Source organism: Rousettus aegyptiacus, unplaced genomic scaffold (assembly GCF_014176215.1).
Source record: "Rousettus aegyptiacus isolate mRouAeg1 unplaced genomic scaffold, mRouAeg1.p scaffold_m13_p_10, whole genome shotgun sequence".
Lineage (NCBI taxonomy): Eukaryota > Metazoa > Chordata > Mammalia > Chiroptera > Pteropodidae > Rousettus > Rousettus aegyptiacus.
The window spans coordinates 49790535-49804264 of NW_023416285.1; the positions used below are offsets into that span (position 1 = coordinate 49790535).

Here is a 13730-nt window from a genome sequence, read left to right on the forward strand (position 1 = left end):
CTGGAAATATTTAGTGTAAAACTAAAAACTGGAGACATGATGATTCATGCATTAGGTGAGGAGTTGGCCTCATTGGTTGTTAACGCTAATTAAATCCCTATTATGATCCTATGATCAGTGTGAACTTGAACATAAAATATCAAAAAGATAAAAAAAAATCCCAAACAAGTGTTCAGAAGTTATATTTTCAAAATAATTTTCTATCTTGCATTTTAAAACTACAGTTATATGTATATGTGTGTATAAAATCTTGTATACCAAGATCAAATGAGATATTTACGAAAATATTTTAAGACGTTTGATTAATAAATTGATGTCACTACAGAGAGGCTTTAGGATTACACTTTAGTTCTTGTACTTGGATCTTTCTAGTTAGATTTCAGTGGAGTTTTCTGGTATTGTTTTTGTTTTTTAAATTTATTCTCTTATCTCTACTTTTAAAAAAATTTAAAGAAAATACTAAGCTATGTGTCATTTCTCCTGTACATATTTCTATATGTATCTCTAGTTAATACAGATTTTAAAAAACGGTCAGAGCCATCTTTACATCTAAAAAAATCAATAATTTCTTAACACCATCTAATAGTAGGTGAATAACTTTATTGATAAATAAAAAGTAATGATCAAATTTCTAGATGAGAGAAGTAGGTAGGATGGCTGCAAAAAGAGGGAATACTTATTACAAGGATAAGGAGATTCTGACTCATTATATGGATTAAGTTTAATAATTACAAGTACTCAAAAATGATAAAGATTCTCTCATAAGTTAATGAGCTCTCTGAGAGTCACTGGCATTATCTGTACAAAAAATGTCATAGAAGGGAGATTCCTATAGGGACAGGAGGCAGAACAAGTCATTAAACATATTCCAGAAAAAAGCTAAAATGTTTTATGGCTACAAAACTTTTCAAAAAGATGTTTCCCCCAAATTTAATCTGCAAAATTTGAGTGCAATATCCTTAAGCAGATCAATTTTAACTTTTAGTGGCTTAGAATTTAATCATGATTTTAATTGCAATTCCAGTTAGGATGTACCTATCCAAACAGGACTGTTTACCAACATTTATGATGTATTTTAATTTGGTGCATAATAAGAGAACCTGAAATACAAACAACCCTAAATATAGCTATAAAGACAGACCACTCTAATAGGTTGAAAAGCAGAAGATAATCTGTGGCCTGTGAAATCGTGAATGCATTTGACTACTCAATCTTTGAGATGGAGAATATATTAAACTGGATTACACTCAGTTTTTCTCTCCCTCCCTTCCTTCCTTTCTTTCCCTTTTTACTTTGAAAACTGGTCTTTTTATTTCTCTTGCAGTAAAGGAGTTACTAGCAGGTTCCTAATTGTGGTGTGAACAGTAGAGAAAACTTTTATTTTAAGACTCAAAATCTGCAACTGCCAAAAGTATTAGGACCTACCTACCTGTGTACAAATGAGCAGTTTATTTTATAGCTGTTATGCTGTATTTATAGTGTTCTTCATAATAGAAATAAAGCACCTTTCTTGTTGATTGTGTTACAAATGACTCTTCTTTCCTTAGCCAGTTATAAACACACTGAGTTATTTTACTTGCATCTATATATGAAAACCTCCATCTTCAATATCACATAATAAACTTTGGAGGCTCTTCTTTATAAAGGTGTGAAATTCTTATATTAGTAAGAGGGGAGATGTTGGTTACTTCCATCATTAATGTAAGACTTGCTCCCTAAGGACACAAAGTTTCTTTACTTTGAAGTTTATATTCTTCAAGATTAATATCTAGTTAGTTTATTCATTTTTTAAAAGTAAATACTTAACCAACTTACTACATAACTAGAATACCGCATTTTTCTGTTAATATGCAATACTCTAAATTTTAGGGGGTAAAATAGCACTTTACTTTTTAAATAGGACACGTTCTTCAAAAATAATTCTTTACACAGTACCTTAAACTTTAAAACAGAGTAAGGTTCTCAAGTAATTTAAATTTTCACTGTCTGGCAAGAAATACATAAGTATTTGCATATCATTGGACCCCTTCACTCTCTCTAATCATATTCTGAAAATTACTTTTCTAGGGGAATTTCCTTTATCAAAAAAGTGATTTTGAGCAGCAAAGATATCAAGCTTACCACTTGGGATCTTATTTCTAAAATATAAAAAACTAATAGTATTTAAAATAAAATGCTTAAAAAAAAAGCCAATAGTCTTAAAAGGTTTTTACATTAACATGTAAAAACAGAAATGATTAAGTATAAAGGAAGATTCTGCCCATGTTATCCTAGATTTAGGCATATTCTAAATGGGTTAACTATAGAATTTATTATCCAAATTGGAACACTTTGATGTGAAAGAGGACACTATTAGTAATTATGAAATCAATACTGTCCTGGCTAATTGGGGCATGTGGTCACCCTAATTATCAAATGTACATAGGCAATTCCAGGGCATGCAACAATATTCAGACTAATTACTAGAGAGATTAACAATCTAATTTTATGGAACATAACTTCAGAGATGCAGGCACAATTCAGAGATAATCAAAGACCCATAAGAATCACTAGAGAGTAAGTCAGGAGGCCAGTCTAAACTTAAGTGTGTGAAGTAGAGGAATTCAATAAAGGAATAAATAAGTAAATAAGAAATAAGTAAAATAATTTACTTATTTCTTAAAGACCTTCATAATTTTCTCTGATGCAGAAACAATTTGGGATCCTACGGTCTTCACTTTCACTAAGATTAAAATTACAGGCAATTTGTCAAATTTAACTTGTAGTTGACTTACGACTCGTACTATTAATATTATCATTCATTTCCTAGCACCCAGTGCCTGGCTTTCAGTAAATGTTTAATGAATTAATTTACTTGTTGAATTTTATGCTGAATATTAAAATTTATATCAGAACCTTGAGTGAAGAAAGGAGATTTGACAAATTCGAATCAACTATGTAACTTACTATCCTCTGGTGTAAAATCCACCAGGAAACTATATTTGGATTTGTTTTTAAAAAAAAATTCTGGCAGGGCAAGAGAGGGGAAAGATGATGAAACAAAACTGCCAGATGTTATAATTATTGAAGCTGAGTGATGTGTGTGTGTGTGTGTGTGTGTGTGTGTGTGTGTGTGTGTGGAGACCTATCTATCTCTGAGTATAACTGCAAATCTCCATAGTAAAAGGCCTTTTTTATTTTTAAAGCCTATCTGACACCAACTAAATATCCTTAATTTATCAAACAAAAGCAATTTACTTTCCATTGAAAGGATCATTGTCAAAATTCTTATCACATTTATGTCTAAAGTTCAGTATACCTGTAGCATCAGGTGCAGGTTAGTTACTTCCTGTGCAGACCAGCCAGAATTTTCATCTCCAACTTCAAACCAAGGTTTCATACGTTGAATATATGACCCTTCTTTAAAAAAGTTTTGATTGGAATTGTTGTTTTTTAACAAGTTTTGGAGCAAAATTAGACAATCTTCCACTACTATACCTGAGAAAACAATGTAAAATGAAAGTGTTAAGTCTGATAAAACCTGAAAGAAAATTCAGTCCCTGCACATTTTAAAAAAAGATAACTCTCCATGCTCAGCATCTCTTCAGCATGGCAAGGCAGAGAGTTTGTTCTGACTCCTGATGGCCAAAGAACACAACATGCATGCTCCTTCTCAGGTCCTCCAAAGATCTCTTGACTTCTATGTTCAACTATCAACTCACCTATTTTTTTCTTCAAATTCCAGATTAAACATCATTTCTTCAGGAATAATTACCAAGACCCAATGGCTAGATTAGCATCACTGGCTAAAAGTAGCCTGCTCCTTTTATTATTAAGTAATATCTGTCTGTTTCGCTAGACTATAATTCTTGAAGACAGAAATTTGGGAATGCCCTACTAGGATACAGTGACCTACTTTGTATCCTCAGCAGAGATAGAGGAAAGATATCAAATGTATACATAAGCCACTATTAAATATTTGTGGAATGAATTAATCATATCTTAATCCCTAAGAAGCACTTGATATCGTTGTCTCTGTCTCTTTCTTGAAACTTTCTCTTCCCTTGGTTTCTAAAAACACATAACTACTCTTTCTTGGGGTTTCCTTAGGGATCTCTGGCTACTACTCAGACTTCCTATCATTTATGGTTCCTCTTCTCCATTTTTTCTTCTCTACTTATAATAACCACTCTCCAGTGTAGTTTCACTCAATCTATGGCTTATGCTTTTATGATAGCTAAAGCTCTCCAACTACTGATCTCTGCTTTACCAAGTGCTAGTAATGTTAAACCAATGATCTTTATTTCCTGAGCAAAGCATATGACTGATGCTGGATGTTTACAGCTAGTAGGTTTCTTTGTGTAGTATACCCACACTTTTGCTCCTATTAGTTAAGCTGTATGTTTACAAAAATCTATTGGTTTTTCTTTTATATACTCTCTCCCACCTAGTTTCCCCTATAATTACCAGTTAGCATTAGTGTGGTACATACATTTGTTATGACTGATGAACAAATACTGACACATTATTCAAGTTCTCAGTTTACATTAGGGTTCACTCTTTGTGTTGTACAGTTCTATGGATTTTGACATATGTATAACATTTTATGTCTTATCATTACAGTATCATAGAGAGAATAGTTTCACTGTTCTAAAATCCTGTGTTCTACCTATTCATTCCTCTTGCTTCCCACCACGCAATCCCTAGCAACCACTGATCTTTTCACTGTCTATACAGTTTTGCCTTCTCCAGATGTAATATAGTTGGAATCATAAGTATCTAGCCTTTCAGACTGGCTTAATTCACTTAGCGACATGCATTTAAGGTATCTCTATGTCTTTTCATGAATTCGTAACTTTTTATTGTGGAATAATATTCCATTGTATGAATATACCATGGTTTGTTTATCCATTCATCTACTGAAGGACATCTTGGTTGCTTCAAAGTTTTGGTAATTATGAATTAAGCTGCTTTAAACATTCATGGGCAGGATTTTGTGTGGATATGTTTTCCACTCATTTGGGTAAATATCAAGGAGTGTGACTGTTGGATCATATGGTGAGAGTATGTTTAGCTTTGTAAGAAACTGCCAAACTGTATGTAGTCCAAAGTGGTTCTATCATTTTGCATTCCCATCAGCAAATCAGTAAGAGTTCTTATAGTTTCACATTCTTGCCTACTTTTGGTGTTGTCAGTGTTCTAGATTTTTGCCACCTTAACAGGTATATACTGATATACCTGTTACATGATGTATTATAGGTGTGATGTAGGCAAGAAGGATGATGAAAAACTCCTATCAGCAGACTCATATTCAAAGAAAAAATTTTGGCCCTAACTCAAAAATTCAGTAGAAAAAATGCACATTAAAAAAAAATTATATTTAACTTAAAATAAAATGTTTAAGGTGTATATTTTAAACACTTTTTAAGGATCTTGTATTTAACCAGTCTTGATCTCTCCAGACTGGAGGCTTCCTTACCTCATATTGCTGAACCATGTGACTGATCCTCACCTCACGAGGAGGAACCACTATATCTGTCTGTTATGTAGGACCATAAATCTCCATTAAACAAGATCTGCCATTAGGACCATCTGAAGGCTCTGGAGGAAACAGAATGTCAAAGCCCTCACTTTAACTGGCAGGACTTCTTTCTAGTGTGCAAAGTGAATTCTAGACGTGAGGGCCACTACCAAGTTATAAGGAGCTATTAAAACTTGTCTTAGCAACCATGAAGACTAGGTAATTCCACATTGCCTGAATCCAGTTTTCCTTGGTTACTTCTGAAAATACGCACCTCTCTAATCACCTATGCTTTTCCATTTTCTCATCTTAGAATGCTTTGGGCTTCCTCTTCCCTACTTAATCTCATTTCAAACTCTTTCATGATTCTACTTCAAACTCCCAAATATTAGTTGGTAAAACCTATACCCTCAAATACTTCATGAATGCCCCTTTTCTTTAAAGAATCTGTCTTACCCTGTTATAGTCTCAAGTGAAGGCAATTCATGCTCTCAATCCCATGTGCCTTAGTCAGGATACGGGATGTGTGACCCTTCTAGGAGTGTACCTTCCAGAAGTCATAGCTCCTCTAACCTCTCATAAAAATCTCCTGTTCCTTTGAGGCGTGGGCCACCTGGCTGTACCATCTCTTACCACTCCTCACTGCAGTTGTATAACAAATTCATGGTCACTACACTTCATTCACTGAAAATATCACTGGCATCTTGCCCAGTCTTCTTTCTCTCTCCATATGCTGCTGTCACTCTTGATTTCAACTACAATGACAACCTAATACCTGGACCTTCCAGTTCCTTGGCATCATCATCAGAGACAATTCTCACTCTATTTCTAAAACCTCCTACCTTTCCAGTTCAAGTATTCTCAATATATCTGTTCTATGACTCTTCGAGACTTTCAACCCATCAACAAGTCTTCTTTCTCCCTTTTCAGAAACCCCCTTTATGCTTACTCCCTTCCCTATCTAGCTTAGATTATACAGATCTTCATTTCTTCCATTCTATATATAATATGCTGAACTTTCCTATCTTACTGCCTTTTCTTCTACATCTGTGCCTAGGCAGATGAGTATTTGGGGGTGGTGGGGAGGGGATGGAAATCACATAATCAAGCCATCTGCACCACTATAAAATTATGGTGAACACCCTCAGTAAGAACTTTATCCTGTCTGGAAATCTTCCTAATTACAACAGTCAACTAACTCTCCTATTCACCAAAAGACTATTTTTTCATCTCCTTAACTATCAACTGTGTCCTCTTCTTTCACTTTTAGAATATGACTCTGCCTTCAATTCAACTCTCTATCGCCAAATCTGAAGAGACTGGACTCTTCACCTTTCCCCATTATAATGACAGATTACTTCATCTTCTATCTTAAAAACCAATTTTGACTTCTGCTTTGGATTCCATTCCTTCCTCCTTTTTCAGGTATTATGTACCACTCATTGTTTATCCTCAATCTCTCCTGTATATCCTCTTTCTCTACTTGCTTATGTTGATTGGAACCTCTCCCATTTTAAAGAAAGATCCTTCATAGATTAAAGGAGAAGAATAACCTGATAACCTCCATAGATATAGGAAGAAACATTTACTAAAATTCAAGAATCATTCATGATAAAAACTCTTATAAGGCATCAAATTTAATGGTAAAGCATCAGCATTCTCATTAAAGTCAGCAATAATCAACACTGTCAGATTCTAATGAGTACAGTAAGACAAAAAGAAAAGTGGTATAAGAACAGAAAATAAAGAAAAAAGATTACTCGTTTGTAGAAAATGTGATTATCTACACAAAAATCCCAATTAGAACTAATAGTTTAATAAGATGGTTGGATATAAGATTAACATACAAAAATCAAGTAGTAACCAATTTGAGAATGCGATAAAAAAAATACCCCATTCAAATAATAAAAAAATACAAAAACAGAAACAAAAAAGTATAAGATGCCTAAGAATGAATCTAATAAAAAAAGGTATAAAACTCTTTTGCTCTGTTATAAAACATGATTTAAAGACATAAAAGACCTGAATAAATTAAGAGATATATCTGGGTTCATGGATGAAAAAAAAAAAAATCAACAAAGATGACAATTCTCTTTAAAATTAATCTATAAACTCAATACATTTTCAATTAAAATTCCAATAGGGATTTTCATAGAACTTGACCAGCAAGCAAGTTTCATTCAAATGAAAGAATGAAAAGGAAAGGCCTTGTTAAGACCATTCTGAAAAGGACCAAGAAAAAAGATTTTTCCCATATTCTAATAGATAGGAAATTATTTATTATGAAGCTTTAGTAATAAAGAGTTGTTTTAGTGTAGAGTTAGACTATTGGAGCAGAACAGAGAACTGAAAAACAGACCTTCGCACATATGGAAATTTGATTACAAATCTTATACCATTGTTAAAATGTAAAATCCACATTAATTAAATGCAAAAGACAAAATTTTAAAGTCTTTAGTAAAAGAAAATGATAAAAACTCTATGATCTTGAGGTAGAGATAGATGTCTTTAAACAAGACACGAAAACATAAACTATTAATAATAATATTTAAATTTTAAAATTTAATAGAAATGCTATAAACAAACTAGAAGATGCCGAAACATTATAAACAACAAAGGATTAGTACCCAAAATACATAAATCCAGGAACCAACTAGGAAGGGAAAAATGGTCATACATTAAAATGGGCAAGTAGGTAACTCAAAGGGATAAGAGACAAAGAAAACATGGTAAATATGCCCATGAAAATATGCTTAATTTTGTTAGTTTAAGAAATGAAATAAAATGTCAATGAGATGCCATCTTGCACCCATCAAATTAGCAAACAAGAATCGACAAGAATGTGAAGAAACAAACTTGGAAACAGTACTGATGGATTTATAGATAAATCACTTAAGAAAGCCCTTTGGTGATACCTGGGGTAAAGATGAAAAGTACAATTCTATTTGTAGGTATATAAATAACATAGAGAAACTTCATACACAAATAGACACATTAAGACTGTTCACAACAAGTCTATATTGGCAAAAACAGATATAACCTGATTGTCAACTCAATAAAAAAATAACAGATCATAGCATATTCATACTACAGAATGATAGCACTTAAAATAATAAACCAGAGCAACATCTATCAACATAAATAAATCTCAACAACATAATTTCAAATAAAAACAGCAAGTTATAAAATTATATTCAGCAGGATACTTTTTACCTAGTTTGAGAACATGCAAAATATGTTATGAATATATGTGTATACAGACTCACACAAATACGTATTAAAAGCAGGAAAGCACAAAGGAAGGGAAAACAACAAAATCAGAATATTAGGATCTTAGAGAAGGTAGGTAAAGGAATATATCAGAATGGTTGCTACATTTTATTTCTTTAAAAAAATATAAAATATGTATGGCAAAATGCAAGCATTTAATAGAATTGGATGGTAGGTACACAAGTTATTTATGCTATTTTCTATTTTTGACATATTTCATATGTCAAAAAATTTAAAGACAAAAACCATCGTTGTCAACCTGCAGTTCCTCCAGTTCACCCTTTTCCCTTGACTTTTCCAAATTGCTGATACGAGTTTTACCTACTAGTCTATTTTCCCACTTGTAACTCACTCCTCTGATACTGCAGTCAGGATTCTGAGGTAAACACTATATACAATTGCTCCCTCTAACGTCACTAATGATATCCATATTTCTGCCCTCACCTTGTTTGCTATCTCAATAAATTCTGACAGTGGCACCAATTTCTCCTGACCCTTCTAAAAGTACAGTTTTCCTCTTGTCTTTCGGCCTGTTTCTTCTCAGTTTCTTTTACCAATACCTGCTCCTTTTCTATCCCTTAACTATAGGTATACCTTAGGTTCTGTCCTAGCACTTCCCTTCTCACTCTTCACTTACCCTAAGTGACTCATCTAATCTTTCTTGTTTACCTAATTTTGTTTCAACTATTATCTATATTTTAAAGTCTCTCAAATCTTATATCCAGGCTAGATAGACCTCCCATCCAGATTCATATAGCTAACTATAGACTACACTACTCCACTGGCTTAATCCCAATTCAGTGAATACAAATAGCTTCATTTTCTCCTCTGACTCCAGTGCTAGCTTTTTGGATTAATCTCTCATTAAAAACAACTAAAACTGCTGAATTAAAAATAAAAAAAGTCTTAGGAGTAATGAAGAGTTGACAGTTTAGTAGGCTAAAACCAAAGAGAAAATGAATAACTGGAGAGGTAAATAAAGATAAAAATATCTTTTGGTGGGAGTACATTTCTCAATCCTGAAATAGTGAAAATTTTCATTTTGACAGTTTCATGAGGCAGAAGAAAAATAATCAAAGCCAAGGGCATATACAAGGCAAGAAGGAATCTAATTGAAGGCTCTGCACCTGGGACATCAAAAGGCTATATCCTTGGGGTAAGAATAACCAAGAGTCCTCATAGATCTTGCTGCTTGGGTTTGTATTGCCTGAGTAGTCTAGGAAATCTCAAGCCTCAAGTCTGGATTAATGTGATCCCAGAAAAACTGAATCCCAAAGCCTGGCAGAAACAAACATATTGTTTTCTCTGAAAGAAATTATCTTCATCCTAGGCTTCAAATTCCTTAAAATAATTGTTAAGTACATCACAACACAGGTCAGATAACCATGCACACAGATAACATACTATGCACAAGAACAGGCAGAACAAAAGTAAGTACCACTTAAAATATTAGGACTATCCTGCAAAGACTATGAAATAATGTGTCTTATAGTCAAAGAAATAAAAGAGAAGTTGAAAACAGCTGCAGAGAAAAGGAAATTATAAAAAATTACACTGCAAATTTATCGAAGAACCAAACAGAACTTCCAGAAAAACATTAACAACTCAATGGATGGATAGTAACTAATATTACTGGGCAATCATTTCACATTATATGTAAATCAAATTATTATGCTGTATATCTTAAAATTATACAGTGCTATATGTCAACCTAACTCAATAAAACTGAAAAAAAAAAAAACCCTCTATGAACATGTTAAATAACAGATTAAACATAGGTGAAGAGAGAACTGTTGAAATTGAAATCAGGTCAGAAGAAATAATCCAGAATAAAGGCTAGAAAGACAAAAAGATGGACAACACATAAAAAAAGTAATATAGATGAGAGTTAAATCAGACGAGAGAATTGAATGAGTTTAGAAAGATAGAAGAAAATGTTGCAGAGCTGTATCTGAAGATATATAGCTAAGATTTTCCAGAAATGATGAAAGACACTAATCTAGAATCCAGAAGCTTAACAAATATCAAACAGGATAAATAAAAACAAGTCCATACTCCTCACACTATAGTGAAAGAAAGAATATCAAGCATGAGTCCTCATTTCTCCCTCCAACTGTATTCTCTAGAAATTAACAATTTAGTGAGTACAAGAGGAATCTCTTCAAATCAATCTCTTCATACTGTACCTCCATCACTGTTTCCCTCGTCTGTAATAATGTCCAGTAGTCTCTCAAAAGCATTTTCGAAAGCAACAATTTTCTGGATTGCTCCATTGCTTCTTGTTAATGCCTGTAGTAGTAAGACACCCTTGTGGAGAAAAAAGATAACGTTTAGTGGAATACAACTTTAAAAGACATTTTGAAATTACTTTAAAAAAACATGGAATTTTAGAAGTGGTAGGAATTTCACAAGTCCAACTTTTTCAATTTACAGATAAGGAAAATAAGGACAGAGGTGAGCAATTTGCCTCCCTAAAGTTAATCTCGAAGCAACAGAGCTTAGACTAAAATCCATGTCCTCCAATTCCTAATTCGGTTCTCTTTTCACTGTACTCTCTCTTATATAACAATTCTTGTATTTCATCAACTATTACCTAACTTTCATGGTGGCCTAAGAGTTGAGTAGGATTATATCTCAGGAATGCCTCTGTATATGCTTCACAACAGTAATGATATGAAATTGTGAATTCAAGAACATAAATCAACAAACATCATCATATTCTAGCACAGAAATTTTGGATTGTCTTATAATTACCTAGTTTCCAAATTCCCAAAATTTAATTCTTAGTTGATAGGAAAAAAAAATGAGAATTCATACCTCATAAAAGGCATGTCTGCCATGAGAAAATTCACAGTAGCCTTTGTTTTTGATTTTTAGCTTTTCTCTGCTTCTGTTAAGCTGTATTTTGTTTACATATTCTCCAACCTCTTTATTATCATTTGAGAAAAACTTATCCATTTCTGCTTATTTCAATATAAAAAACAAGTATTTTATGAGCCCCAAAGAGCCCAACAATATCACATTAGTCAAAGAGATGCAAATACTTTATGAAAAAAGGAGACCTTATGAGGAAAATAAGGAAAAAAGCAGACCTTATGAGGAAGAGGAATAGCAAATAGGTAGTTCAAAAATCCCAAAGAGGCAAATTAGCTGTTGGCTGTCAGTACTGTGCAGATAAATATTAATATAAGACAAAAATGCCCATGGCCTTATTGGGTTTATCCTACTCATTTTCCTGTCAAGTCTCAATATTAAGATGAGAGAGAAAGGTAAAATTGGTTATTTTTAGATGTCAAATTCTCCAGTTTAACTGCTAATGAAAGAAAAAAGAATACTGAGGCTCTGAGTTAGATAAAGTGGGTTTTAAAAGGGTTGTCCTACTCATTAGTTGTGCAATTTTAAGCAAATTACATAAATTCTGAGTATCAGTATACCCATGTGTAAAACACGGACAATATCTTTGTCACAGGGTTTTTGTGAGGACAAATGGAGATAAATAACTTCTATAGAATCTACTATATATATTTGTATACGCTACTTTTAAGTTCTCAAGTTAGTCTCTTTCCCTGACTATTAAAAAATACACTGTTCTAATCGAACACATCTACTAAATGCAACTAAGAATGAAAGTATATACTCACTGGTCATTGAAAGCAAGTAGGCACCAATTCCTGACTTTAAAAACTGATTACTAAAAGTATTGATTTATTTAACCTGCCTTTCACGTATGAACTGTATTTTGGAATAATAAAGTAGACTAGTTGATGAAGTTCTCTGTGTAAGAGTACAGCTTAATAAATGTGAAATAATGATAAAATTATAGAAAAAATTTTGTCACTCAATGAAATAACAAATTCAGATACTAATCATTAATGGATAATTATATGTAATGGATGAATCTGATGCAAGGTTGATAGACAGCTTTATAGTGGAGAGATCTGGTTGTCACCACCTGAAGCAAACTCACTGATCACTAAAAGTAAGACAGAAATTACATGTTTCCTGAAGTATAGCAAAATTAAGTGCACTGATCACTGAGGAAGTATCATAGCACAATGGTGAACTGGAACTTAATCAAGACCTTCAGATAAGTTAACAGACATAACAACCAAATTTAATGACAGAACCCTGTCTGGATCCTGATTTGAAGAAACCAACTATAAAAGACATTTTTGAGACAATTGGGAAACCTGAATATGGAAGAGTTATCTTATTTAAACTGAGGACTTAACACGTCATTGTTAAATTGTTAAATGTGATAATGGCATTGTAGTTATGTAAGAAAATGCATATATATTTTAGGCATGTATACTGAAATATTTAGTGGTGAAATTATATTGATTATTTGATTGCTTTTAATTACTCCGATCAAAAATAAAGGACAGTGTTGAGAGGAGGCATAGATAATGAAAGTATAACAAAATCTTGAAAACTGATATGTTTAGGAGGTGGGTTTGTCTGTGTTCTCTCTACTTCTCATAGTGAAAAACAAAAGTCTATATGAGAAGTTTATACTTCTCAAAATAAAAAAAAAATTAAGAACAGAAATACAGTCACTTAGAATTGAGCTGGCAGTTATTTCCTAGCGTTTTCTCAACATTTTTTGATAATTTTCAAGCATGAAGTAACATAAATAAATATAATAGTGTCAGTGCACCTATGATAAATGATCAACTAATTCTCTAAGTCCAAATCAAAATTAATGTTTAAAATACAAAATAAACCAGAGCTAAAAATCTTTACCAATATGCTCCCAGGAAGGCTAGTCAATGTTGACAACTGTTGTTGAGTGTGATTATAAAGTTGATTAAAAAGAAAGAAAAAAAAATTTTAAAGAAGGCTAAAGAAAACCAAAGAAACAAAAGAGGGGGAAAAAAGTAGTTGTTTCAGGCAGTCACAGAGTTCCTAGTAATTTCCACAGGTTCCAGTGAGTTGCCTCTGGTTGCTGGTGTCAACTGTG

General features: G+C 32.8%; 1 protein-coding gene across 4 annotated transcripts in view; it reads right to left on the reverse strand.

Moving 5' to 3' along the window:
- Positions 1 to 13730, reverse strand: part of USO1 (USO1 vesicle transport factor) — a 65119-nt gene that overhangs the window by 22563 nt on the left and 28826 nt on the right. For all 4 annotated transcript variants that reach the window (XM_016156020.2, XM_016156024.2, XM_016156021.2 and 1 more), the window contains 2 exons: positions 10957 to 11077; positions 3299 to 3477 (listed from right to left, as the gene is read on the reverse strand). In XM_016156020.2, the coding sequence (XP_016011506.1) occupies positions 3299 to 3477; positions 10957 to 11077 (300 nt within the window). The remainder of the gene's footprint in view (positions 1 to 3298; positions 3478 to 10956; positions 11078 to 13730) is intronic.